Source organism: Podarcis raffonei, chromosome 1 (genome assembly GCF_027172205.1).
Source record: "Podarcis raffonei isolate rPodRaf1 chromosome 1, rPodRaf1.pri, whole genome shotgun sequence".
Lineage (NCBI taxonomy): Eukaryota > Metazoa > Chordata > Lepidosauria > Squamata > Lacertidae > Podarcis > Podarcis raffonei.
In genome coordinates, this window is record NC_070602.1 from 107,474,301 (window position 1) to 107,502,076 (window position 27,776).

Consider the following 27,776-nt stretch of genomic DNA (forward strand, 5'->3'; position numbering starts at 1 on the left):
ATACTCTTTTTCCTTCTGATAATACAACCTTTTACATTTAGAGCAGGTGTGGAGAACCTCTGACCAGTCAGCTGTTTCTGAACTACAACTCCCATCATGCCATGCCACTGGCCATGCTTTATAGGGCTGAGGGGAGTAGTAGATTCAGCAAACAGCAGCATAGCCAGATTCCCCATGCCTGATTTAAGTCAATAAACTAACAAGTGCAATCCTATAGGTGTCTACTCAGAAATAAGTCCCAGTGAGTTAAATGGGTGTTTATTACCTGTTAATGGGATTAGGATTGCAGTCAAAAACAGTTTCAAAAAGACAGAACAGAAAGTCACCAATGGCCTATTTTTATTTATTTTTTATTTAACAGGAACATTGAGCAACAAGCTGCCCGGTACTAAAGTGCAAAACATTTTGTAGCTGAAATACATATATATTTGTAACATAAACAAGACACTAGATTCAGAAAAACATCAGCAGACTTTGCCTCTTTTGTTAAAGTTTGATCACAAATCAATTTAGGAAATGTGCTTTTATTGATGAATTGCACAGGAACTTGAATATCGCATCAGCTGTGTATTAGGCAATAGAATAATTGGCAACATGGGTTTTATTTAATGCTGTTTGCTGATTAGAGACATGGTTCCACATGGTCTGATGACGTTGGTCCACCCTAGACAGCCACTGCAGGGTCGAATGCAAACTCCCAAGCAAAATGACCCTCCCCAGAAGCTTTCGATTGCACTTGGCAATTCCACATTGTTGAGCTAATTTATACAAGTGTGGGCATCACGCAACTACACCTTCCCACTCTGACTCACAGCTGAACGCATGAACTGACTGCTCAGAATTTGATGCGAAAAGAAAGCTCTTGCCGTGCATACAAGCCGTTGCTTGGTGCTGTGGTCCTCAAGTCATAAACATGCTCAGGTAAACTTTTCCCTATTCAGAACCTGAGTGCTCAATCTTAGCATCTCCACATGCCTTAGAGTCTCTCTCTCTCTGAAGCCTTCTTAATCATCATCACTGGAAATGCAATGATCCGCATAACTGAAATCTGGAAACTTGATGGGCAGCTCGCCCCATCTTTTGAAGAGCTTTTTGACAGAAGTTTTCTTGTCGCTGAACAAAACCACAAAATTTTTTATTTGCAAGCAAGGCAGGTCTAGGCCTCGGAACACCATCATATTTCCCCAAACCTGGGAAATAAATGAAGGAATCCGTAAGGAAAAGATGACAGCTGAGTAAAACAATCACTGATTATTAAGGCAACCAAAATTTACAAGCCCATAACAAGACACTTACTTGTCCACAATCTTTGCAGATAATTTCCCAATTGGTTTGATAATCCGCTGCTTTTGCTTGCAGAGTCTTGTTTTCTCTTTTAATATAAAGGTCCCTAAAATGATAGATAAGTAAGAATTAGGATAATACAGGTCAGAGCAGTGAAAGGTCAGGGAGGCAAGGGAAGGTGTGTTCCACCCCTTTCCACTTCTGGACATCCCTCCTGCTCTCAGCTGCCTAAATAATAATTCAGAATGCGGCAGCAAGACTGGTGACTGGGAGCGGCCGCCAGGACCACATAACACCGGTCTTGAAAGACCTACATTGGCTCCCAGTACGTTTCCGAGCACAATTCAAAGTGTTGGTGCTGACCTTTAAAAACCTAAACAGCCTTGATCCAGTATACCTGAAGGAGCGTTTCCACCCCCATCGTTCAGCCCGGACACTGAGATCCAGCGCCGAGGGCCTTCTGGTGGTTCCCTCATTGCGAGAAGTGAGGTTACAGGGAACCAGACAGAGGGCCTTCTCGGTAGTGGCGCCCACCCTGTGGAACACCCTCCCTTCAGATGTGAAGGAAATAAGCAGCTATCCTATCTTTAAAAGACATCTGAAGGCAGCCCTGTTCAGGGAAGTTTTTAATATTTAATGCTGTACTGTTTTTAACACTTGATTGGAAGCCGCCCAGAGTGGCTGCGGAGACTCAGCCAGATGGGCGGGGTATAAATAATAAATTACAAAGGCTTCTCTACCAAGAGGCCTGAGAAGGACACTTACGCAAATTCCGTTTTGACACTGACATGATGCATGTCTTCAATGACCTGTATGTCTTCTCCTGAACAGGTCAGCTTGGTACAGTTTTTGCAGAGGAACTTGATCAAGGATGGTTGTTCCTTGCATTTCTTTGACTGTTCTTTCTTTTCTTTCATTTTTGCCTCCATCTTGCTTTGCAGCTGAAAGTCTCGTATCTAATGAAGGAACAAAGTGCATATGAAATCATCAGCCTACCCCCCCCTCCAAAAAGAAGTCACGTCTGAGGTGAACCTGAACACTTCATGTTAGGAAACCGATTCAAGAGGCATTTAATAATAATAAATAATAATAATTTGTTATTTATACCCCGCCCATCTGGCTGGGCTTCCCTAGCCACTCTGGGCAGCTTCCAACCAAATATTGAAATGCAGTAATGCAACAAACATTAAAAGCTTCCCTAAATAAATAATAAAAACCACTCTTGTTTTTCTGCCTGTTAACCAAATAACCACAGTACTAAAACAACCACCTATATTATATTGGCTTACTTTGAACTATTTATCTTATTTAGTTTATAATTTGCCACAACAGGTAATGACTCTTCCCTTTCCCTCCATATTCTTAGGCCGCTTTACAGGTTAACATTGATCTATTTTATTTCTATTTATTTTTAAAATGTGTAGACTCTGCTTTTCGCCATGGATGCAATCCCAAAGCGAGTTTCAACACAAAATAAAAGATTTAAGACAATATGACATCTGAAACAGAAATTAGCAGCAGCACTACATAATACAAGCAATCACAAAACATCAAATCTACAAGCCGTTAGTAACATGCAATTATTTTAAACTAAAAAAGGAAAAAAAATGCACCCTTCTATTTTTTTACAACTAAGAATGTTTGAACCAAAAATATGTGGGTACATTCACTCCATCTGCTTTTCTCAAGGCTAAACTAAACTGGTCCATCTGTGTATAAGGCAGGGGATGAGAATCTTTCCCTCAGCCTCATTTAACTTTGCATTCTCACTGTAGCAGAGCCAAAATGAGAGATACCCACCAGAGGCTTTATATGTAAATTGGGCAGATAAACTAAGATTAATAAATAATAATAATAAATGAAAATAAAATCAGATTTATATACTACCCTTCATCATAAGATCTCAGGGCAGCTCACAGAGGATAAAAACAAGTAAAAATGTAAAACAACACAGCAAAACAATAGCTCTCCCTTCCTGCAGACACATTTAAAAGGCATTATTATTATTATTATTATTATTATTATTATTATTATACCACCCTATACCCAGGGGTCTCAAGGCGGTTCACAGAATAAATTCAAGATATAAAACCGCAAAATACATAATTAAATAAAAACAACCCAATAGTTTCCCCCCCCCCGGCAAAAAAAAAAAAGGCATTTTTAAAGGGTATAGGATGTAAATCAGATCAGCCAAAGGCCTGGTTAAAAAGCAACATCTTTTCCTGGCGCCTAAAGGTGTATAATGAAGGTGCCAGGCAATATTCCCTATGGAATATCAATCAGCCAAAGATTAAGAGAACCACCACACTGAAGTAAAATAAAGAGAAACACCGCACTGATAGTAACACCGCCACTTAGGATTTGCACACTATTCGCCCTGCGCCACATTCAAAGCCTTATCTTGTTGCAGTCCTATATCATAGGTTGGTAAAAGTAAGTGAACCAGTATAAAGGAGGGGTTTGAGTGTCAGACTAGGACCCGGGGGCCATGAAGCAAACTGGGTGGCTTCACGCGCAAGGCCACAGATCTTTCCGGATCTCCTCTTACTCTTTTACCCATCTGATCCTCTCAGATCCATTTGATGCCAGCTGAAGCAGTCAGTTCTAGGGAAGTGGGGGAGCAAAGAACCCCAATCCACTGGCCTCACACATCAGCCCAGAGCTTTCCTTTACAGTGGTACCTCGGGTTAAGTACTTAATTTGTTCTGGAGGTCCGTTCTTAACCTGAAACTGTTCTTAACCTGAAGCACCACTTTAGCTGCGCCACTGGAACATGATTTCTGTTCTCATCCTGAAGCAAAGTTCTTAAGCCGAGGTACTATTTCTGGGTTAGCGGAGTCTGTAACCTGAAGCGTATGTAACCTGAAGCGTATGTAACCTGAAGCGTATGTAACCCGAGGTACCACTGTATTTGAGAAGGCAACCTGTTGCTGGTGCAGTGGTACCTTGGGTTAAGAACTTAATTCGTTCTGGAGGTCCGTTCTTAACCTGAAACGGTTCTTAACCTGAAGCACCACTTTAGCTGCGCCACTGGAACATGATTTCTGTTCTCATCCTGAAGCAAAGTTCTTAAGCCGAGGTACTATTTCTGGGTTAGCGGAGTCTGTAACCTGAAGCGTATGTAACCTGAAGCGTATGTAACCTGAAGCGTATGTAACCCGAGGTACCACTGTATTTGAGAAGGCGACCTGTTGCTGGTACAGTGGTACCTCGGGTTAAGAATTTAATTCGTTCTGGAGGTCCGTTCTTAAGCTGAAACTGTTCTTAACCTGAAGCACCACTTTAGCTAATGGGGCCTCCTGCTGCTGCTGCGCCACCGGAGCACGATTTCTGTTCTCATCCTGAAGCAAAGTTCTTAACCCGAGGTACTATTTCTGGGTTAGCAGAGTCTGTAACCTGTATTTATAAAGCAGGAGGGTGGGTGGATGGGGCCCTTCCTTGCCAAAGGATCTGCATGTGGCAGTGATGTGCAAGGAGGGGCAGCCACGAGGCTCCCTCCCAACATACTTTTGCAGGTTCAAGACCAACGTGGCTGCTCTTTTTAGAACCATTGCAGCCTTAGCTACGGTACGGGCCATTTACCTTACGTCTATACTCTTCTCTGTGCATCGCCTGGACACGTTTGATTGCTTTGTGCATCAATGTCTCGCGGAACATGTTGACGCTTTCACGTTCCACAGCTCCCGATTCCCCCGACGCCACAAGCACATAGGTGCTCTCGTCCGCTCGAGCTCGTCCACGAGCCTGGAACAGACAAGGCAAATAGATAAATAAATAAATACAGGGCACGTTCAGGTGTACATACAAGCAGGAGTCAGGGTGTGTCTCCTGCCTTCCGAGGGGTGAGCAGCGATCCTGGACCAAGCTACAAATCTCGTTTCCAGCAGGTTAGCGAGATGCTCACCAAAAGCCTACAAGTAATAAGCCAACAGGACTTCCTCTAAAACATTTTTCAGCCACTGTCCCTCAGACCATGTGGTGGGCCGGACTATATTTTTTGGGGGGAAATGAACGAATTCCTATGCCCCACAAATAACCCAGAGATGCATGTTAAATAAAAGCACACATTCTACTCATGTAAAAACACGCTGATTCCCGGACCGTTCGCGGGCTGGATTGAGAAGGCGATTGGGCCGCATCTGGCCCCCGGGCCTTAGGTTGCCTACCCCTGCTCTAGAACCTTGGATTCAGAAGCATAATAACTCTGAGAAAAGAACTTCTTCCACATTTATCCAGTTCCTGCTCTGAAGCAATCCAAAGACCAAACTACACCCTGTGGCCAAGGCTTGTAAGGAAGCCCATAAAAGTGCACATATTACACCTGTGCTAAAGGAACTGTGCCGGCTGCCAATCACCACTCCCTGGCCTTGTTCAAGGCTTTATTGTTAGCGTATAAAGTCCTAAATAACTTGGGACCAGGTTACCTCAAAGACTGCCTGCACCTGTGTAGACCTGTAAGATAAATCGTCTGGGGAAGTTCTACTCAAGGCACCCTTGCCCTATAGAATATCATAGGGCAGAAACCCCAAAATGGGCATTTTCTGAAAACAATTTATTACTTTTCCCCAAAACAAAACAAAAATAAGAACAACTTCAATACAAAATCAAAATAGTACAAAACAAATTGACTTCCCCATGTCCCTTCCTTTGTTCCATTATTTATCAATGTTCCATTATTTATCAATGACCATTGTTAACTTTGAAATCATTTAAATTACCTATTGTCCATTCATATCAAAATTACAAGTAATCCTAAAACCCTGCTAATGTATTTATCTGTAAAATGGTTAATGTAAAATGGTTCTGTATATATGCACAAAATGGGCATTTTCTGAATGGAATGCAGTTTTCTCTGCAGGAGATGAAACAGAAAAACCAGTAAGACTGGGCTGTTTCATGTGCTTGAACCCCACGATTTTTTGTTTGAGTTGCTCTTAAACCCAGACAGATGGGCGGGGTATAAATAATAAATTATTATTATTAAATTATTATTATTATTATTATTATTATTATTATTATTATTATTATTTGCTTTTACCTGTTTTTATACTGTTGCTTTTTTAAAAAATTGATTTTAGGTGGTATTTTGTTTTAATAATACTGGTTTTTTCCACACTGTATACCACTTAAGAAATTTTTGAAATATTAAGCTGTTTAGAAATACTATAAAATTTAAATAAATGAATAGTTACTAGCCAGGAAAATAAAATGATTAGCCTTCCAAGATGCTGCAACCCTGTGTTTCCATGCTGATTGTGGAAGAGAAGAACCATCTGATATGCCTTCACCGTATAATTCCTACTAACAGCAAACTGAGTGTATGAGTGCCAACAGGATTAAAGCAAAAAATGGAGCTACTAAGAAGTAAGAAAGAGATATTCACATGCTTGGGGATCCCCAAGGTTTGCAGAAGTACAAAACACCTTGAAGGCAAAAGTCTCCAATGGGGAGGAGGGAACCCTACCAAAAACAGCTTGACTAGGAATGAGAATTCTTGGTCACAAAATGCAGGGTAGAGACAAAATGTTTAAAACAGAGAAGGGAGAATGAAATGGATTGTTCTGGAAGATGGCATGGCCAGCTGCACTGCACACTGAAAAGCAGCATTCTACAACAACAACATTATTTATTTTGCAAGTCCCATACGATTCTTGACTGATTCTTCAATGACTGATTCAAGCAATACCCCTAATAATTGATTCCTAAAATCAAATTTATTCCCTCCAGCATCATATGGCTTTTAGGATCGCAAAACATAATCTCTAGATCGATCAGGGAGAAAAGAAATCTAAACATACAAATGTGGCATACCTGCATCATAGCTATTTCATTGGTAACAAGGCCATAGCGGATAACTATGTTACATTCTGGGATATCCAGGCCTTCTTCTGCCACAGTAGTAGCAATAAGGAGGGTGACTTTTCCAGCACGAAATTTTTCAATGACTTCCTTTTGTTCGTTCTGTGGAAACACATCGCAAACATGTTTATTAATGGAAGGAAAAATGCATTTGACAGCTAATGAGCAAGTCATGGGGGTTTGGCGAGTTGCGCATAAGGTTTCTTCGCTTACATATCCAACATTGCTTCTGAACCAATTTACAAAGGAGCCCAACTTTCAGCAACCATAACACAGGGCATAAACTTTCTCAAAAGCTTTTAATGGATAATACTGGTTCTTCTACAGTAGGGGGTCTAGCTCAACTGGGTTTGATGGACAGGAGACACAAATACAGTTTCACACAAAACCCACCTCAAAAAGATACTATACAGTGGTGCCTCGCAAGACGAACGCCTCGCAAAACGAAAAACTCGCAAGACGAAAGAGTTTTCCGTTTTTGAGTCGTTCCGCAAGACGAATTTCCCTATGGGCTTGCTTCGCAAGAAGAAAGCCCATAGGGAAATCTCCGGGGACCTCTTTTAAATGCTGGCAGTGGGGAGCAAAGCCTTTCGCCCCCCTCCGGCCTTCAGAAGAGGTCCAGGACCTCTTCTGAAGGCCGGCGGGGGGCAAAAGTCTTTGCTCCCCCCTGCCTGCCTTCCCGGGATAGCGGAGAAGCGCAGCGCGTTTCTCCGCTATCCCAGACGGCTTTTGAAGCCAGGCGGGGGGGGGAGCAAAGACTTTCGCCCACCGCCTGCCTTCAGAAGACCTCCGCTGTCCTGGGGGCTTTTAAAATGCCTGGGGGCTTTTAAAATGCTGGCGGTCGGGAGGAAAGCCCTCCTGTCCCCGGAGCTTGCGGGGCGGGAGGTGGGGAGAAGGGCTTTTCTTCCCACCGCCAGCCTTCAGAACAGCCTTCTGAAGGCTGGCGGTGGGAAGAAAAGCCCTTCTCCCCCCCCCCAGCCTTCAGAAGAGGTCGGGGGACAGACTGTCCCCGGACCTGGTCTGAAGGCGGTTTCCATAGGAACGCATTGATTGATTTTCAATGCATTCCTATGGGAAACCGTGCTTCGCAAGACGAAAAACTCGCAAGAAGAAAAAACTTGCAGAACGAATTAATTTCGTCTTGCGAGGCACCACTGTAATAGTAAAATTCCAAGCAGCTTCTTGTGGATTTCCCATGAGATCTGCTCTTAAACACGGTCCTCTGTCCTTTTACCCTACTTGATGGCTTGGAAATGCTAAGTAGAATCTTCCTCTTTCTGGAAAAGCTTAGATGTTAGAGGAACATCTCTAGGTTTGCATGGCCTTTCTTTGGGTTTCCTTCTACTACAAGCCCCTCAGTACTAAATGCTGGAAGTGGATAAATCAGGAGGCGGCATGGTGGTATCTCCAGCCCTTTCTTCCAACTAGCTATCTATCCTGAATGTTCTCCATTGGAATCTATTTATTCACTGAAAAGCTGTGAATGCCACTTTTCCCCATCAATAATAGGCGAGAGGGAGGAGTCAGAGCCAAAGGACCCTTCCCCAAGTCTTGCTGCATTCTTCTTATTGCCCATCACTCCCCGAAGGCTTAGAGTAGACTTTGGTGGGCAAGAACTGCATGCCTCCTGCATTTTCTCCTCTCCTGGCATCCTTGCACTTCTTCGTCAAGGGTGCTATTTGCACAGCTAGAGGTCCTAGCACAAGATGTGCTAGTGTCGCACTGCCTGGCATCTTCTCACTTCTTTACTGGGAGTGCTACTTTAGCTTCTGGGCCTGAGGAGCTTGAGATCCCAGCTTGGGACATGGCTGAACAGTGCGGCAGACTATCAGGTGTCCATAGGAGGGGACTTTGTAGGCCACGAGGCAGCCTTCTCCGAACCCTCGTGTTACGTCACACTCCTTGTCTTTGCTGCTCTGGCTGCCCTTGCTTTTTAAATAGAAAAAGCACAAAGTGAGGAAACAAAAATTGGATTTTGGGTTTGTTTGTGGCAGAAGGAACATGATAAACAAAAGGCTCAGCATATCCTTGTAGGAACTGCCCTCTCTATTTTTGTAGTGACACCAGATTATAGGAGAAAAATGAAGCGGGTAAGATGCTAATCTTAAATGACTTTCTCCAAGAATATCACTTTTTGGATTTATTACCACTTATTCCTTGGGGTTTATTCAAGTACTCACCAAATCAAATAGTCAGGATAAGAACAGGCAAGGATTCCTACTCCACCTATCAGAGAATCTGTTCCCTCCCAACTGCGTGGTAAAGAAAAATATGATATCATATTTAACCTTCATTCTTTACCTGAGTCATGGGCTTAAACTCACTATTGTGCCCGGCACCAATAAGATAGTGAGATTTCACTTTAACGTCCTCAAATTTTGGGTCCTCTTCAATCCACTGATGGAGAGCAACAGCACTTTGCCGAGTCTTTGTGAAAATGATTCCTCTGGGCTCAGATGTCTTTGTGAATTCTTCCATTAATGTTCTACGCAGCTTGGTCAGCTTTTCATTTTCGTATTTTGCTTCACTGGCTAACTGCTTCAGCTCCTTCTCTTTCGCTATAAAAACGAACAGGCATAAATGAATAAAACACTGAACCTAACTTGTCACTCCCCAGATGTTATTGGACTACAACTCCCATCTGCCCAGACCATTGGCCATGTTGGCTGGGGATGACCAGAGTTGGGGGTCCAACAACCTCTGGAGGGTAACTTGTTGGGTATATGTGATTTATAGCCTATAGCAAATACCAACGTTCAATATAGGATCACGATGGCTTTGTTGCATCTCAGAAATGCTAGTACTGTACAGATATTTAGTCTGTGCAAAAATAAAAGTAAGTAAGGCCATCATACTTAATAAAAGCTTCATCACCACCTTGAGCACCATTGGGTAGAAAGGTGGGATACAATTCACCAAATAAGCAATAAATGATACTGAGTGAAACTTGAAAGATTTCATTAGCAAACAATGGAAAAAAGAAAGAAACGCTGATGGGCAAGACCAGTCAGATGCTAATTTCTGAATCTGGTCCTGCCATTTTATTGCTTGATCAATCTGCTTCTCCATCACACCAATTAGCTGCAAACTGCTAATTAAGGAACAATTAAGCTTTAATAAAAAAGGCTGTGTATGTGTTTGTGCATCACAATTAAGGGGGAAAGGTGGCAAGGATGTGCTTTAACCGATATTCCCCTTACTATGTAAGCCATGGGTGGGAAATCTATGGCCTTCCAGAAAGGCAGTGGTCAGTGGGGCAGGCATCAACCCGTATGGGACTTCCAGGCCCTGAAGTCCCTGTGGCTTACTGGGAGGGAGAGACAGTGGCAAGGTTGGTGCAGTTCTAATGCTCTGGTGGAACCGATCCAGCACTGCAGTCCATGCATTTGCACCATTCTGAGTTCACCCCTTCCCCTCTCTCTTCTGGTAAACCGTAGCAACTCCTGTTATGGGAGGTCATGTAAGCACCCACACCTGCTCCTGCTCCAGAGAACTCCCTTCATCCACTGGCGATGCTGGGCGAGGGCAATGGGATCAGTAAATCAAGCAACATTTGGCTTCCCATCTCTGCTGGAAGTGAAAGGCAGCCCGCAATAACCTAGGATGCTAAAGAAAAGGAGTCCCACAGATGTAAACTTCTGATGTCATCACTGTGTCCCTGTCAGCCACTATGTTCAAGCTACTATTTTCTGAGTAGGGTAACCTAACTATAAGCAATGGTCGGATTTTGGTTCTTATTTGCATTTGCACAGAGGTTAGTGGAAGAATATATGGCAATTTGCCAAGGGTCTCATGCTTACCATAAAACAAATCTATAAGAAATGCATCAGTTTCATCTGGTTTTGATGCTCCTGGCTGATCCTCATTGTGTTCATTCACTGCCTTCTTCTTACTCTTTTCTTCCTTGTAGAAGCTTTTGAGATGATTATATGCATCAATCATTCGGATGGTGTCATTAATTATCAAGGCGTCGTTGTATTTCTTCAAATGCTCTGCACAGACCCGCTGCTTGCGATGTTCTTCTTTGGCAGCTAGGCAGGAGGGGCGGGGGAAACAAATTTTACCAAACCAACAGACAGGTGTCTGGGAGAGTGTTGGACAACCGACATGGCAAAACATTACAAAACATTTAAAAACATGGTTACCTTTCTTCTCCTCTTGAATCACCCACTGTTCATAGGTCTGAGATCCATACTCAGCCCTTGGGTTGAATTGACAATAGGTCTGGATCCCTGTCATTATGTTTATGAGTTTCTCTCTGAACGGATCCTAAAAATGAAAAACATGGGCACTCACTCATTAATGAGGGAAGGGATACTCTCTGCCAACATCAACAAGGGATACGAATTCCTTCAGTTTTACATCAGCGAGAGAGAATATTTATATAAACAAGTACATACTCCCCTAGACATGAACAAAATGGCCCAATTACTTCACAGCAAGCCAATTATCAAGCAACTAATGGTTATACCTATGCAGCTCATGAAAATGGCCCCCAGGTTGCCAGCCTGGATACAACAGAGGTGCAGAGAAAGCGTCGCCAGTGGCAGGCAACAGGGCTGGCAGATCCATTTATGGTGGTGTGGAGTTGAGGTGCCTGGCTCCCATCTCCAATTAGCTTCTTCCAGGAAAATGTTAAAACCAGGGTCATAAAGTCATTATCTGAAGTTTAATTCCTTCCCCATTTAGAAGCGAGAACATGGGCAGCCAGCATGATTTCCTCCAGATATTTTTTTGGTTACAAGTCCCATCATCCCCTACCAAAGGATATGCTAGCCAGGACTGCTGTGAATTGGGAGTCCAACAAAGGGAGTGAAGAAGGAGCAGGTTGGCTGTTCCTTAAGCCCTTCTACATAAAACTTAGGGCCTGTTGTAGGGAGGAAGCAAAATTGACAATAAGGTGTTTTGTATTTCCTGGGTGCTGGGTGCACGGAAAGAGAAGAAGGCAGATTGCAGTGTGGAAAGCTCTCCCAAGCTTTTTGAAAAAGGAAGCCTTTCATATACAAACACTTCTCTCCAGGGCTGTCTTAAGCATATCCGGCACTGTGGTGCAAAGCTCCCTCCGCCTCCGTCCCCCATTTCCCAGAGTCTTCTAGGGAAGACGGTGCTGCCAGAGGGACTGGAGGAGGCGGGCAGCAGCTGGAGGGTGGCTCCTTGGGGGGAGAAGAGGCGGAGGCTGGATGTGGCTCCTCCCAGCTCAGGGGTCGCTTCATGCGCAGAGGCTCTGGGTGCGGCGCTGCTTCGACATACTGCGAGATCTGCATTGGCTCCCAGTACGTTTCCGAGCACAATTCACAGTGTTGGTGCTGACCTTTAAAGCCCTAAACGGCCTCAGCCCAGTATGCCTGAAGGAACGTCTCCACCCCCCATCGTTCAGCCCGGACACTGAGATCCAGCGCCTCGGGCCTTCTGGTGGTTCCCTCATTGCGAGAAGTGAGGTTACAGGGAACCAGGCAGAGGGCCTTCTCGGTAGTGGCGCACGCCCTGCGGAACACCCTCCCTTCAGGTGTGAAGGAAATAAGCAGCTATCCTATCTTTAAAAGACATCTGAAGGGAAGTTTTTAATATTTAATGCTGTGCTGTTTTTAACATTTAATTGGGAGCCGCCCAGAGTGGCTGGGGAAACTCAGCCAGATGGGCGGGGTATAAATAATAAATTATTATTATTATTATTTGACGCGGCATAGCGGAGGCGGGCAAGGGCAGCGAGCTGATGCCAGCCTCCACCTCTTCCCTGGCGCCTTCTAGAACTTGGTGCCCCGTGCCACTAGCCTCTATGGATAAGGCGCCCCTGCTTCTCTCTTTGATAGTGTGCATATCAAAACAGATGGAAACCTCAAACTGAAATGAAATCTTGCTTCCATGATAACGCAAGGACACAAACTGCAGGTCACAGAAAGTCCCCTAGATGGTTTTCGGTGGCCCATGGATACATACTCCTGCTTGTTATTTTGTGGCCCACAGAAACATAGGTTCACTTATTTTGTCTTGCTTTGTTGTGGTTGCTGTTTGACTGAGGGGGAATGTCTTTCTTACCCACTCTAAAACCGTAATGCCTGTCCTTGTGGGAAAACCACTATGGCTATCCTTCTGAAATGTGGCAGGATTCATGCCCTCTGAGGGGGCGACTTTGCAAATTCCACCCAATTCAATTCTGACCCAAAAGGAAACAAGTTATACGTAGATGGTTCCGTTTGGGGTGGGGTGGAGGGGGGAGAGAAAGAAGCAGACTTGGATAGACCCGAAGTTGAATCCCATAGCCCATGAAGCACCTTGCTTCAAGGTGGGCTTGCTTCTGAAGCACCAGATTTATTATGAAGAGGCAAAAGCAGAAAAGAAAGAAATAAATTCAACGAGAAAAAGCCACAACAAAAATCCGTACCTTTCTCTTGTTGTCTGCAATCTCAAACTTCTTGGAGGGTTCTTTCACCTGATCCTTCAGCTGTAGGGCATGTTCTTGAACTGTCATAATTCCATCTGCATCGAGATTGGCACAGATCTGGAAGCAGGAAGGTTATAACAGACATGGCACATGCATTTTGTGAGTAATGCTGCCTAAAGATGTAACATTTCTCCCCATGAAATCAATTTTAACATATATTTTCTAATTAAGCTTTCACTACCTCAAATGATTAATAAGGGTGCCCAGCCATGAATAAATATGTGCATAGTGGTTTTTTTGGCTTCAGTAACAATGTTTTGCCCAATGAAAAATCTAGATTTATGGTTGTGGCTTTGATTTCTGGCTTCCTCATCCTCTGGTTTTCTCATTCCCAGTTGGCCTTTTCCAAATCCTCCCATCTCCGCTTTTGCAAATAGGCAAATTAATGTTGTTGTTATTGATTGATTTTTTTAAAAAACAACAACACCAACCAACAATAAATTAAAGAAAGCAGTCAAATCCTAATTCAACAATATAGGGGGAAGCGGGGCACATTGATACACCAACAATATTTAGATATCGAGAAATGTTATTCGTGTCACGACATCACTAAAATGCGTCTTTACATGTGTGAGTACAACACTTGCAATCGCGCCGCCCGCCAGTTAGCTGTTGGTGTTTGACGAGAGTAGGTATGTTTTTAGTTGGGCCAACTAAAAAATTATGCGAAATGTAAAAGTGTTCCAACACTGTTTTACGTCGTTTAGTTAAGATTTAAAAATACCAAAAGTAAGTTATTCCACTCAGTAATCAGGATTACCCATGATTTTTAAATAAGTTCAATGGTTTTTATTAATAATTGTTAAATTTTTTTGACAATGTCCGTTGGGGCACTTTGATACACTAAGACACAGGGCACATTGATACATATAAAAGTGCCCCGCTAGTGTACAATAGTGCCCCAATATACAAATTTGCATGAAATCTCTAAACTCATTAAATTTGAAAAGAAGAAAACTGTTCTTTACTATGTGGCCAAGGTCATTTCTAAATATAGTATGACTGATTATCACGTGTCATATCTCAGGAAAAAACCAGGATCTTGTATGTTTGTCTTCCCCAATGTAGAAGATAAGGCAAGCATTGATTTCGAGGATGTTGTTTTGCCGTTGCCAAGACCAAATTTCCCAATGGGCAAACATCATCTCTTTATACTTTTTCTATGGACTTAAGTGGATATAATGTGCAATAGAAGCTAAATGTTAAGTAATTATCTTATTTTTTATAAGCATTTTGTTTAAATTACTATTTTTTGACTACCTAATGTGAGTTCTTATACTTCTTAAGTTTTTCCAAAGTTTTTTTTTTAATGGATAGGTGTTTGAGGAAAGATTAACATAAGTTTTGATGTTTTGTTAAGAAAACCTGCCATAAAGTCTATGATGTGTGTGAAACACTGTTAGTTTTGATACGTAATTTAGATTTTAAGTAACAAATTGTAAGGCTGATTATGATCTCTCACAATTAAAAATGGTTTTTTCATTAAATTTTTGCAAATAATCACCATTCTCATACAATTTACGCTTTGTATCAAAGTGCCCCGTAGGTGGGGCAGAATGATAACAAACACCTTTTTAAAACCGATGTCATTATATTCTTATTATCTTCTAACTTTAATGGTTCTTTTGATTGCTATTATAATACTGATTAGTTATGCCATTCATCAAGCCCAAAAAAATATTATTTGACTCATTTTTGTGACATAAAAGATGAGATTGAATTTTTCTGCATCAATCTGCCCCACTCCCCCCCCCCATTGGTTTGGATCCAGACTTGACCTTCCAAGTCTACGGTGACTTACTTTCAAAATATGCTGTTCAGCCTTTGCCGCATTTTTCGCACCTCCGACGCCAGGTGAAGCTGTCAGTCCCAGAACCTGAGCTTGTGGAGAACACTGCTCGCCCTCTTTCCTTCGCTTCTCATTGTCCCTCTTCTCTTTTAAGTATTGGCGCATGATACCGTTATACACCGCTTCCTTCTGAGTGTGATGGCATTCATCAATGATGATCAGGGAGAACTCTGAGGGAAAACATTTATTTGTTTAATAAGGTGTCTTACCAGCCATTCACCATAAAGTCCCAGGAAGGATTACAACTTTTGTTTGGGATTAGGGCACCCATTTCCATCGGAACACACACACACACACACACACACACACACACACACACACACAACTGGTTGCTTGCAATAAACCCAGTCCAGATTGGCAGTCTGCATAGTTTGGCCCTGAGAGACATAATGCACAGTGCACAATCCTAACCATGTCTACTCAGAAGTTCTTTTGAAAAAAGTGGAGAAGTGAAGCTATAGGAAACCAGGCAAAGGGCCTTCTTTGCAGTGGTGCCCTCCCTGTGGAAGGGAGATGAAGAACTACACAACTTTTATAAGACATCTGAAGGCAGTTCTGAGGTGGGAAGTTTTTAATGTTTGACCTTTTATTATGTTTTTATGTGTTAGATGCCTCCTAGAGCGGCTGGGTATAAATAATAAAATTGTTATTGATGATTATTAAAGTACTCCATAAGCAGCATGTTCCAATTTGAGACCTAGCGGCTTCTTTTCTTCCAAAATCTAAGTGTCTGTTTTAAGCATGTTTCTAAAGGTACACAAACAAAATGTGTTTAGGGCCTCAGAACCATGAACAGGAAGACAGTTATCCACAATAAATACCTTTTAACTGAACTCCCTCTTCTTCGTCCTGGTCTGCATTTTGCAATGCATTCTCAAGGATCTGAGCTGTGCAGATAATGACATCGTAATCTCTGACAACTGCAGGGAAGGAAATTTTCAGCTGAGAGGCACCGCTCAGCCCAATGACGCGATACCGATGCTTCAGGAAGGGGTGAAATTCTTTCCGGAAATGCTGCTCCACCAATGGCACCTAGGAAAAGGTTTCCAGCCAAAAGTTGGGGATACAACTAAGCCCCTACTGTAATAATGACCTTTGTTTAAGCTCTTTGCGCATTTGCAAACTACACAATAGCATCCAAAGCATGCTAAGGAGTTTTGGCCAAAGGTTATGCAAGTTTACCCCACTAACATGAATCATAGAATTGTAGAGTTGGAAGGGATTCTGAAGATCATCTAGTCCATGTGTAGGCAACCTAAGGCCTGGGGGCCAGATCCGGCCCAATCGCCTTCTAAATCCAGCCCGTGGACGGTCCGGGAATCAGCATGTTTTTACATGAGTAGAATGTGTCCTTTTATTTAAAATGCATCTCTGAGTTTTTTGTGGGGCCTGCCTGGTGTTTTTACATGGGTAGAAGGTGTGCTTTTATTTAAAATGATTCTCTGGGTTATTTGTGGGGCATAGGAATTCGTTCATTTCCCCCAAAAAATATAGTCCGGCCCCCCACAAGGTCTGAGGGACAGTGGACTGGCCCACAGCTGAAAAGGGTTGCTGACCCCTGATCTAGTCCAACCCCCTGCAAGGCAGGAATATGAACTGTGCTTCCACTCAGAATGAAGGATTTCGTTATTTTGGAACCAAATGCCTGCCATCCTACAGTTTTGTGCTTGCATGACTCACATAAGCAGATAGCATAGCGGTTCTCAAAATTGTCTCCCCACCTCGTTGGACTGCTTGAAGTTTTGTTGGGCACCTTGGTGTACCGCTTAATAAGCGTTTGTTTTTGCTCTATAGACCCAAGAGCAGGCACAATATTACAACTTTCTGGTATTGCTTTAAGGAGAGGCCACATCAACATCATTTTTAAGAAAATCATTGGCCTTAAGACTAGGGCAGGGTTTCCGAAACTTTGGTCTCCAGCTGTTTTTGGACTACAACTCTCATCATCTCTGACCACTGGTCCTGTTAGCTAGGGATGATGGGAGTTGTAGTCCAAAACCGCTGGAGACCGAAGATTGGGAAACCCTGGACTAGGGTCTTATTAGCCTGGTTCAAAGACAATCTTGATCTTAACTGTCAGAAAAAAGTACATCGAGCACAGGGGCAGGTACAGATATTCTCAAGGGTTTTGCAAGCTTTTTGAGGACCTCCTAGCATCACAGACCACTAGTAGTTCATGGGACCCAGTTTGAGAACCTCTGGACAGCGTACCTTGTTGACAAGCACGATAACTTTTGCAGGCTCTCCGGCTTCCGTTCTCTTATCCAAGTGGTTTTTGGCAATGTAGACGGCCACTCGGGTCTTGCCACTGCCTGTAGGGAGGCAAAGGATAATATTCTTCCCTTCCAGGGCTGGTTTGGCGACCTCCATCTGGTAGTCTCTGAGAGTCAGCTCTGGCTCTGGTGAAACTCTTGTCTCTTCATCCTCAACATCATCTGCAGGTAAGAGAGACCAAGAAATAGAAAAGCATTCTACTACTCCTCTATCATTTCCGCCATGCAGATTTAGGTGTAAGCCAGAGACGCCCATGTTTTTTGACCAATGATAACTCCTGCCTTCTCCCCACAACAGCAGAAATGTTTGTGCATACACCTGTCAGGCCACAATATGTGGCTGATGGGCTACTAGAGTTTCCTTTGGGCATCACAGCTGGTGTCAATTCATTCTTGGGATGCACAATTTAAGGCTCCAATCCTGTACACCATAGGTGGGAACCTTTTTCAGCTCAAGGGTCATATCCAGAACAAGCCCAGCCAACCACATGAGGGTAATTGTTGGCAGGTGAGCAGGAGCAATTCAAATATTAATCATGGTTGTTCATATTTCAACATTTTAATGAAGTGGTTCTATTGTGCATTTTAATTACGGTCTCTTTTAAATTATTCTGTATTCTAATCATGTTATTCAATTATTTTTTAATGATTAGTGAACTATCTTTGCATTCAGTGGTATACAATTTAACGAGTAACAATAGTAAAAGCAACTGAATTTAGGACTGCTTGATGTTTTATGATCTTGTCAAAAGAATGTGGCCTGTTACTGACTAGAATTATATCCGTATGATAATATTCAGGGGCCAGGATTGTTTTCTGTTTCACCATATAATATGTTTTACTCTGGAGAGCTATGGGGGAGAGGTCAAATAAACAGAGACAACTGCATTTTAAAAGACACTATATGGATTGAAAAGCACAAAAAGCCTACTGCCAAAATTTTACGATATGCTAAACCAGAGGTCGGCAACCTAAATGAGGGTCATTTAACCGGCCCATGGACCCCCACCGCTTGCTCAGTCAGCTCCCGTGCGCTGCGCTAAACCGGCATGGGGCAGAGTGAGGACCGCCTTCTGTGACGCTGGGCAGCTTCCCATTGGCTGCAGGAAGCTCCTGCAGTCAATGGGAAGCTGCGCACGCCTCCTCCACACCGGAAATAGCGTTTGCGCATGCGTGTGCGCACACTCTGGCCCATCGCGGCATCTGCGGGACTGTGAACTGGCCCAAGCCACAAAAACTTTGCCGGCCCCTGTGCTAAGTGGATGGAGCCAAAGGAAACACAGACTGAAAGGGTAGGAAAAAAATTCAAAGAGTATCTGATGATATTTGGAAAAGATACCTTCTTTCTGATCATATCATAATTAGTGGCCAAATCATACAGAAAACGCTATAAAGTTATATTTGTAAGCAGTATAAAGGAAGCGTCGCATCTTTTTCTATGGGCAATTCTCCCGAAAGCCCAACTAAACTAATAGAACTCAAGTGAGGCTTGGATAAGATCTGCTAATGGAAATCTCTCCAAGTGGAAGAAGAGAGCAATGGGAAATTAGCATCTAAGGAAGCATTGTACAACTACCACTCTCTGCAGAGAAAAAGCCTAGGGTGGGGACAGTGGGCGAAGCAAGCCTCAAGGAAGAGGAGGGTTATTTTCACCTAGTTCATTTCCCTCTAGCTCTCCTGATTCAGTCTCTGATCATTAGATACAGGGTGGAGGGGAGATAATATTATTTATATGCCACCTTTTTCTCAAAGGAGCTCAGCATACATGGCTGTCAGGGAACTGCCATTGGCTCAGAGGCGAGAAATAGAAGGGCAGTTGGGTTACAGGGAGTCTCCGAAAATCTTGCGAAGCGGTTCCTCTTCTGGCGAGAGGAAAGCCCCACCTCCAGGGGAGAAGAGGTGCAAGGACCAGAGGATGCTAGTGAGAGCCTTAACACCGCGCCTGAGCAAGCCGGAGAGGAGGGAAGCACGCCCTTGCCATCGCCCATCCTGCGCAGTAGTCTGAGGCGCAGAGAGGGGCGGAAACGGTCAGGGGTAACGAAACTTTTATGCTGGGGGAGGTACAAAAAAAGACCACTCCCGGATTCTGCTAGCGACTGAGCCAGACATGAGCTTTGGGACCCTTCACTGTAAACAGTTTTGCACCAAAATAAAGCCTGTAAAACACAGGAGTCCTGCCTGGTTACTCTCGAGCAACTGCAACAGCACCTGACAATGGCTATTCACCTCCCCATTTTATCCGCACAACAACCTTGTGAGGTAGGTTAGGTTGAGAGCGAGTGACTCGTCACCCAGGGACCTTCATGACCGTGTGGGGATTTGAAGTCTGACCTCCCGGGTCTTATTTCCAACTTTCTAACCATAAGGACCTAAGATGGGCCCATGGCCCATCTAGTCTAGCATCCTGGGAGGAAGGGAGGGATATTAATTTATCCAAAAAAAATTGGGTGGGCCCAATACAAACAGAACTACTAAGTATTAATAACATTAATTCGTCCAAGAAACTGAAGGATCCTAAGAGCTGTGCTGAATTACAAAGAATTACAAATTGCCCTTCCTTAAATTGATATTTGCATCCTGTCTGTCTCCAAGGCTTTGGATGTCGCACACAAATATTTACAATTTTACGTCTTGAGTTGGGAGGGAAGAACACGCGCACCCTGCTGCCCAAATTACAGCTTTCCTCCAAGCCTGCTATAAACATCCTCTAGGTTACGAGTGCCTTTCAAATGCAACCCGCAGGGCAGCTGGCACTTGCGATGGGCTCCTTACTGGGACGAGCAAACAAGCTGCCATCAGCTACTGGGCTCTGGGCCAATGGCTGGGTGCTGCCCTTCCCTTTTGGTACAAAACAGTGCTAAGAGGAAGATGGTCGTCTGGTCTTGGACCTCTTGTTTCCTGAACAACAGGGGAAGGAGGGAAAATCCTCCATTCCATCAAGCAGCAAATTTTGGGGCAGGAAGGAGAAACAGAATCCACACTCTCTTTCTCTCTGATCCTCAAGCAGTTCTGATCTCACATATTCATTTTGATAGATTTTGCTCACAACACTAGAGAGAAGAATGCCACGGTTTCTACCTCGACAGCCTACAATGATGTGGCTTAAATGCTCACTCATCCAGCCTTTGTCGGCATAATTTAGACAGTAAAATCATAAAAGAGAAAGGAAAAAGGAGGGGGGATCCATAAAACATTGGTATTCCAGACATATTAGATGCATATAACATATAAAAGACTCAATAGTCACCATTAAATAAAATTAAGTAGTTTTAAATCTATCCTAAATATCCTGGAACAGTCTATTCAAGAATATCATCCCTCAACAGATAGTGTAAATGTTTCACATGTTCTGTGGAGAAAGTCAGACCTGAATCACCGTTGGCGAGGCTGCACCGCGCGACACTCTCGCTCACATCATTGATGCTTGCATCCAGCAAACTGACGTCAGAATCTGGCAGACACAATTCAGAAATGAGGGTGTAAATATTTTGTGATATGCAGTTACTTCTATCATAGGTTAATGTGCTTTGCATTTTGATAGACCACAACAGTCTCCCTCTAATCTCATTTTCAGCAAAGCACCTAGAGAGAGGAATGTGCTGTCCACACAGCTCAGGCTATCTTAGATGCATCAGCTGAAGCAAACCTGAACCTTTCCATGTGCTCAAAATGCTTATATTGTCCTTGTCTGATTAGATTTACCAGCACTGAAATTCTTGCTTAATACTTGGGACACAACCTTGAATGCCATATCTAGAATTAAACACAGGTCACAATGAGACCTGCTCAGAATACATAAGCCAGTAATGCAAGAAAATATTTGGCTAAGACTGCAATCCTAAGCACATTTTACTAGGGGGTAAGCATTATTTGCCACTGCAGGGCTTGCCTCTGAGTAAACATGCATCAAATTGTGCAGTAAAGCAACCACACTTTCCTAACAACGAATTGCTAAGGATGCCACCTACTGGTCAATGATGCGCTTACAAAAAGAGTGCAAGAGAGCAAGTCTGAAAACAAACGTCGCCATCCTGATAGGTTTTGACTCCTGAACCAGACAGAGCATAGTTGCTATAAAGATGGAGTGAAAACCTGGGCATGCTAAGGTGAGATCTATTAATTCTCTCCTGTGTTGCAGTGTGGGTGGACCCACTGGGAGGGGGGGAGTATTAAGGAGTCTGGACATGAGCAAAAAGCTCCTAGCACCACCATTTTTTAAGGATAGATGGGGAACCTTTTGCAGCTTGAGGACCACAATTCCACCCAATATGTTTTAATGTGCTTTGGGAGCTCCACTACAGGGCAGCTCCCATGCTGCAACCACGTAAATAAATAAGCTGTTTTAAAAAGCAGAGCTGACAGGTTACCCGAAACTGCAGAACTCCCTCCACACGATTCTTCTGAGGCATTCTCATGGGTGAAGCTGCTCCCCAACTGCTTTGGATTCTCAGGTACCTGAGGTTCCTCAGTGCCCATAGTCTCACCTGCAGGCATCCCGTTGACTACTTGCTCTGTTCACACGAAACAAAATGTTATTTAGCAACATCGGAGATCAGCCCTCATACGCAGGAGAGCAAAACAGACAACGTGGGGACACAACAAGGCAGGGAGATAAACCATAAGGTAGACCAATGTCACGTTTTAAACTCAAATTGGAAGCAAGGTATTGGAAGAGCTGCGCCCAGATCTTCTATCGTTTTCCCCAAGGTGAATTCAGACCAAGGTGCTGCAGGAGGGAGAGTAGGAATGTTTGTTTGCTTTTTTAATGTATTTAATGAGTTTTATTAAGCACTGGTGGGAAGTGCCTGGTGCTGCCCGGCATTTTTAGAAACCAATACATACTGTGATGTTTAAATGGATGGTGTAATTTTTGAGTTTGGATCTGTCATGCCAAAAATCAGGTAAAGTCATGTCTTGGTCTACCATCTTTGGCAGTTGTTCCCAGGATTCCATGACTGCTTAAAATTGTATAAGCGTGCTTTATACTGTTGCTTTCAGCACATTCCTGTGCACATCTCCTCAGAAGTAAGTTTCACTGAGTTCAACAATTTTTAACAGGTGATGTGTACGTACATTGGACTGCAGCTTTCATGTCAAAATTTACACATATGCAGTTCCCAGCATGTGCTTATTCACACCACCTGCCCCGCTCTTTCCAGGCAGAAGTCAACACTTTAAAGCTCTGTGTCCAAATGCTCTCCTTTTTTGCGCGAGAGCTTTCCACGCAAAAACCTGCTCTTTGGTGCTCAATCGGAGCAAGTGCCAATTTGAGTTTTCTGTGGATTCCCATTTGCTCCAATTGAGCTTTAAGGAGTGGGTTTTCACAGGGAAAACTCTGGAACAAAAAGAGAGAGAAAGAAATGGGGGCTTGGACACAGAGCTTTCAAGTGCAGACCGAGTCCGGAAAGTGCAGGGGAAAGGTTAAGTGTGGGCAAGCCCTGTGTTTCTGTTTCCCCAGAGCAACTGCAGACCCTTCATGTACAACGGGCAGGCTAAGAACTATACCTTTTCAAAACTATAAGATCATTTTTCTTACCCTCTTTATGTCCACTTAGGATATCTGCGGCATCTTCATGCCCAGAGTCACGCAGGGCCTGCAGAAATGGCGACAGCCACTCTTTCTTCTGCACTACTCTGCTCAGCAGCACCCTCACTGCTGCTGCATTCCCTGTTGCTGCATTTTCGGCTCTGATCTGGGTTAAAAGAAAAGGGAGGAGGGAAGGAATACTTACATTGGTACTTCTGTAAGATGTATCATAGTACAGTCATACCTTAGTTGTCAAAGTTAATCCATTCCGGAAGTGCGTTCAACTCCCGAAACCATTCGCAAACCAAGGTGCAGCTTCAATTGGCTGCAGGAGCTTCCTGCACTCAAGCTAAAGCCGCGTTGGACGTTCAGCTTCCGAAAAACATTCGCAAACTGAACACTCACTTTCAGGTTTGCGGCATTCAGGAGCCAAAATGTCCGAGTACCAAGGTGTTCAAGAATCAAGGTGCAACTGTACCTATAAAACAGGTTCCTTTATTGCTCTGCAGAGAAAATACTGGATTAAAAGTATTTCCATGGGAAGCTTGGTGTGTGCAAGCCAGCCTTCCATAGTCTGGTCCTCTCTTGCTCCTATGTACTACGGTTCCCATCAACTCTGGCAAGAATGGCCACGGTGCCTGGGGCTGGTGGGAATTGTAGTCCATATCATATGGAAGACCCCGGGCTGGTATAACCATTAGTGAGAAAGGGGCTCATAAGTCCTGTATTTTCAAAAATGCAATTTCCGTGGGCAACAGCACAACCTGGACCAGTAACGATGCATTTCACATTCACAGTTTCTTCTGAGAAAGGAACTTGTCACACCCATTATTCAAGCTACCTGTGAGAAATGGAGTGTTTCTGAGTGTGAATCAAAATGTAAAGCTTTTCCTGTGCTGTACTATTCCAGGACTACGATGGGGACAGAATGTTCAGTGCAGGTGGGGAAGAATCCTTCCATGTAGAAAAATAACTTGTCAGAAGACAGACTGCCCTGAATATTTGTCTGCGGAATGCCTATTTCCCAAATACAGTCGTACCTTGGCTCTTGAATACCTTGAGAGTCAAATGTTTTGGTTCCTGAACACCGCTAACCGGGAAGTGACTGTTCCGGTTTGCAAACGTCCTTTGGAACCTGACCATCTGATGGGGCTTCTGATTGGCTGCAGGAACTTCCTGCAGCCAATCAGAAGCCAAGCTTTGGTTTCCGAAAGTTTCGGAAGTCAAATGGACTTCCAGAACAAATTCCGTTTGACTTCCAAGGTACGACTGTATGGAAAAACAACGCAGCAATGCTAGGTAGCAATAAAACCTGCAATTCCACCCTGCCGCCACCAGCTTCGAGTGGTGCAGTCCAAGGAAAGCCTCTAGCCAGTCAATTCCGCAGAATGGTTTGTTTGTTTGTTAGTTTATTAATTATACCGCCCTTCAACCTGTAAATCTCAGGGTGGTTCACAACATAAAAATACAAGATGAAAGTACAAAACGCACAATAAAAGCAAGTACAAAAACCCCACCACCACGAACGAATAAATCCCCCCTTGACAATTAATGTTTAAAGCGACATGGGTGGCGCTGTGGGTTAAACCACAGAGCCTAGGACTTGCCAATCAGAAGGTTGGTGGTTCAAATCCCCACAACGGGGTACGCTCCTGTTGCTCGGTCCCTGCTCCTGCCAACCTAGCAGTTCAAAAGCACGTCAAAGTGCAAGTAGATAAATAGGTACCGCTCCGGCGGGAAGGTAAACGCCGTTTCCGTGCGCTGCTCTGGTTAGCCAGAAGCGGCTTAGTCATGCTGGCCACATGAGCCTGAAGCTGTACACCGGCTTCCTCGGCCAATAAAGCGAGATGAGCGCCACAACCCCAGAGTCGTCCACGACTGGACCTAATGGTCAGGGGTCCCTTTACCTTTAACCTGATCTTAATGTGGGGATGAGCCCTCTAAACTTACCCTAGACATGTGAATGGATGAGAGAGAGAACTCAGTCGATATAGAATGTGAGACTCTTGATCTCAGGGTTTGAGCCCCACTTTGGGCAAAAGATTCCTGCACTGCAGGGGGTTGGACTAGATGACCCCTGTGGTCCCTTCCAGCTCTACAATTCTGTGATCCTATGATATGTACCCAAATACCTCTCTCTCTCTCTTGAGTAGGAGGGGGGTGGATCACGGACGAATTGTTTCAGGCAGCGTTACCTACCCGCTCCACGTCCTCGAAGGTAAAAAGCAGGCACTTATCGGCTACCTGCGTGGCTCTCAGCTTCTCCACGAGAGTCCTGGAGAACAAGTTCACCAGGAACTTGCCCGTGTCGTCCATGGCCTCGAGGGAAGGCGAGGGCAGCTCGCTCATGCTGGGGTCCACGTAGTCGGCGGCGCTGAAGCCGCCCCTCGACAGCGCCTCGTAGAATTCCTGGCACAGGCCGGGCGGGCGGCGGTCCTTCTCCAGGGCGCCCAGGAGCTGCTCGGCCGCTTCCACGTCCCCGCGGCGCTCCGCCACGGCTCGGATGACGTCCTTCTCCTCGTGGGGCAAAGAGGGCATCTGGTCCAGCACGGGGGCCACGCGTATGTTGCTCTTGATCCGCCCTCTGAAGCAGCAGATCAGGTACAGGATGGCCTCGTCGCGGGAGGGGGCCGCCGCTTCCATTCTGCCGTCCAGGGTCTCTTCGCTCGGCCAGGAGGACCGCCCCGTTTGCACGTGGGGAAGGGCGATCGTGCGCTGCTCTGTCTTTTTGCTTTGTCAAAAAGACAAAGCTAAAGCCAAGCAATCTCTCCCGTTGCTCTTGGAAGTTTTGTCTTTTCCTGGAGGCCGCAGCACTACTCCGTTCTTACCAACTGCTTCGTTTGCCACTGGGCTAGGCGACTCCGCCGGCCGCTTCTTATAGGACATGGTACTTTCGGTTTCTATTCTCGCCTGGTGATCGGTTTCCAAACGCTGGTCGGCTTTTTCCTGCAGGCGAGTTTCGCTTTCCCGGGCTTTGCTCGCAGCACAAAGGACGCAACCACGGCGATCCGCCTTCCCAATCAACCCACGCAATCCTTCGCAAGGAATGGGGGGGGGGACCTGTGTCTGTCTCTCCAGGGGTTGTACTCCCGTTCCCCGCTCCCAGCTAGGATGGCCAATACCGAGGCATGACTGGAGTGCAAAATGTCCAGGATCGCAGATTCCCGTCCCTGCTGTATCCAGTTTGGCTTAAGGGTCACTTCCAGGGGGTTTGTTTATTGAGCGTTCATTCAGATTTGTTTACTGGCAGGTTACGCAATACAGTAGGGGTTTCTTGACTGTCTCTATTTTCTGGCGAGATTCAATCACATGCCTGGTAAGTAAAGCTGTTTTGAAGCACTTGGATGTGGCTGGATGGTTACGTGGGAGCCGGTTGAAGTTAAATCCTTCGAAGACAGGTCCTTTGGCTGGATCGGACGATATGGGATTGGAGGGGGCAACTCCCATCTCTTGCGGGGGCGCAATTAGTGCCAGCACCGTCCGTTAAGAGTTTGGGTGTAACCTTTGACACCTCCCTTTCCATGGAGGCACAGATTGCAGCTATAACAAAGGCAGCATTTTTTCATCTCCGCCAAGTTGGCTCCCTACCTCTCTCGCCTTGACCTAGTCACTGTGATCCACGTGACGGTCACCTCCAGACTGGATTATTGTAACTCGCTCTACGTGGGGCTGCCCTTGAGACTGACCCAGAAACTCCAGCGGGTGCAGAATGCCGCAGCGAGACTCCTTACGGGGTCCTCGCTGCGAGATCACATTCACCCGGTGCTGTACCAGCTGCACTGGCTCCTGGTGGAGTACAGGATCAGGTTTAAGGTGCTGGTTTTAACCTTTAAAGACCTATACAGCCTAGGACCCTCGTACCTACAGGACTGCCTCTCCTGGTATGTCCCACAGAGGAACTTACGGTTTTCAAACAAAAACATCTTGGAGGTCCCGGGCCACAGAGAGGTTAAGCTGGCCTCAACCAGAGCCAGGGCTTTTTCGGCTGTGGCTCCAATCTGGTGGAACGCTCTGTCACAAGAGATTAGGGCCCTGCGGGACTTGACATCTTTCCGCAGGGCCTGCAAGACAGAGCTGTTCCACCAGGCCTTTGGCCAGGGCACAGCCTGACCCCCTCCTTTGGCAATCCTCACAGAACTCTAGCCCAATGGTTGCCATTAATCTGATTTGAATTAATTTTATAATGAAATGATTTTAGAATGTTGTATTATTTTACTGTTGTTAGCCGCTCTGAGCCTGGCTTTGGATGGGGAAGGCGGGATATAAATAAAAATTTATTGTTGTTGTTGTTGTTGCAGAACAATTCCATTTACACACTCACCAAAAAAGAGAGGATTTTTTGCAGGAATGTTCAGGGAAAATGCACTCAGGGAAGTCTTGCCTGACACACTGACTGTTTAACCTCCCTGCAAACAAATCAAAATGGATGCTTTTTAGCGTGGCAGGTCCACACACACAAATTATCCATTTAAAAAATCACAAATGTTGCTTAGTTTCTAGAAACTCCCAGGCACACTCTACCAATGCTCAGTAAGTGGG

The 27,776-nt window shown here is 44.6% G+C and overlaps 1 protein-coding gene across 1 annotated transcript; it reads right to left on the reverse strand.

The window, feature by feature from the left end:
* IFIH1 (interferon induced with helicase C domain 1) lies at positions 1 to 25,944 on the reverse strand. Its single transcript, XM_053408325.1, has 16 exons — positions 25,437 to 25,944; positions 23,247 to 23,403; positions 22,078 to 22,221; positions 21,078 to 21,161; positions 17,649 to 17,872; positions 16,259 to 16,469; positions 15,390 to 15,607; positions 13,529 to 13,645; positions 11,292 to 11,415; positions 10,947 to 11,177; positions 9,448 to 9,704; positions 7,099 to 7,248; positions 4,870 to 5,031; positions 2,050 to 2,240; positions 1,297 to 1,390; positions 1 to 1,190 (listed from the first exon to the last, which is right to left on the reverse strand). The coding sequence occupies exons 1-16, from the start codon at positions 25,878 to 25,880 to the stop codon at positions 1,005 to 1,007; spliced, it is 2,994 nt and encodes a 997-aa protein (XP_053264300.1). The 5' UTR covers positions 25,881 to 25,944; the 3' UTR covers positions 1 to 1,004.
* Positions 25,945 to 27,776: the final 1,832 nt, after the last annotated feature.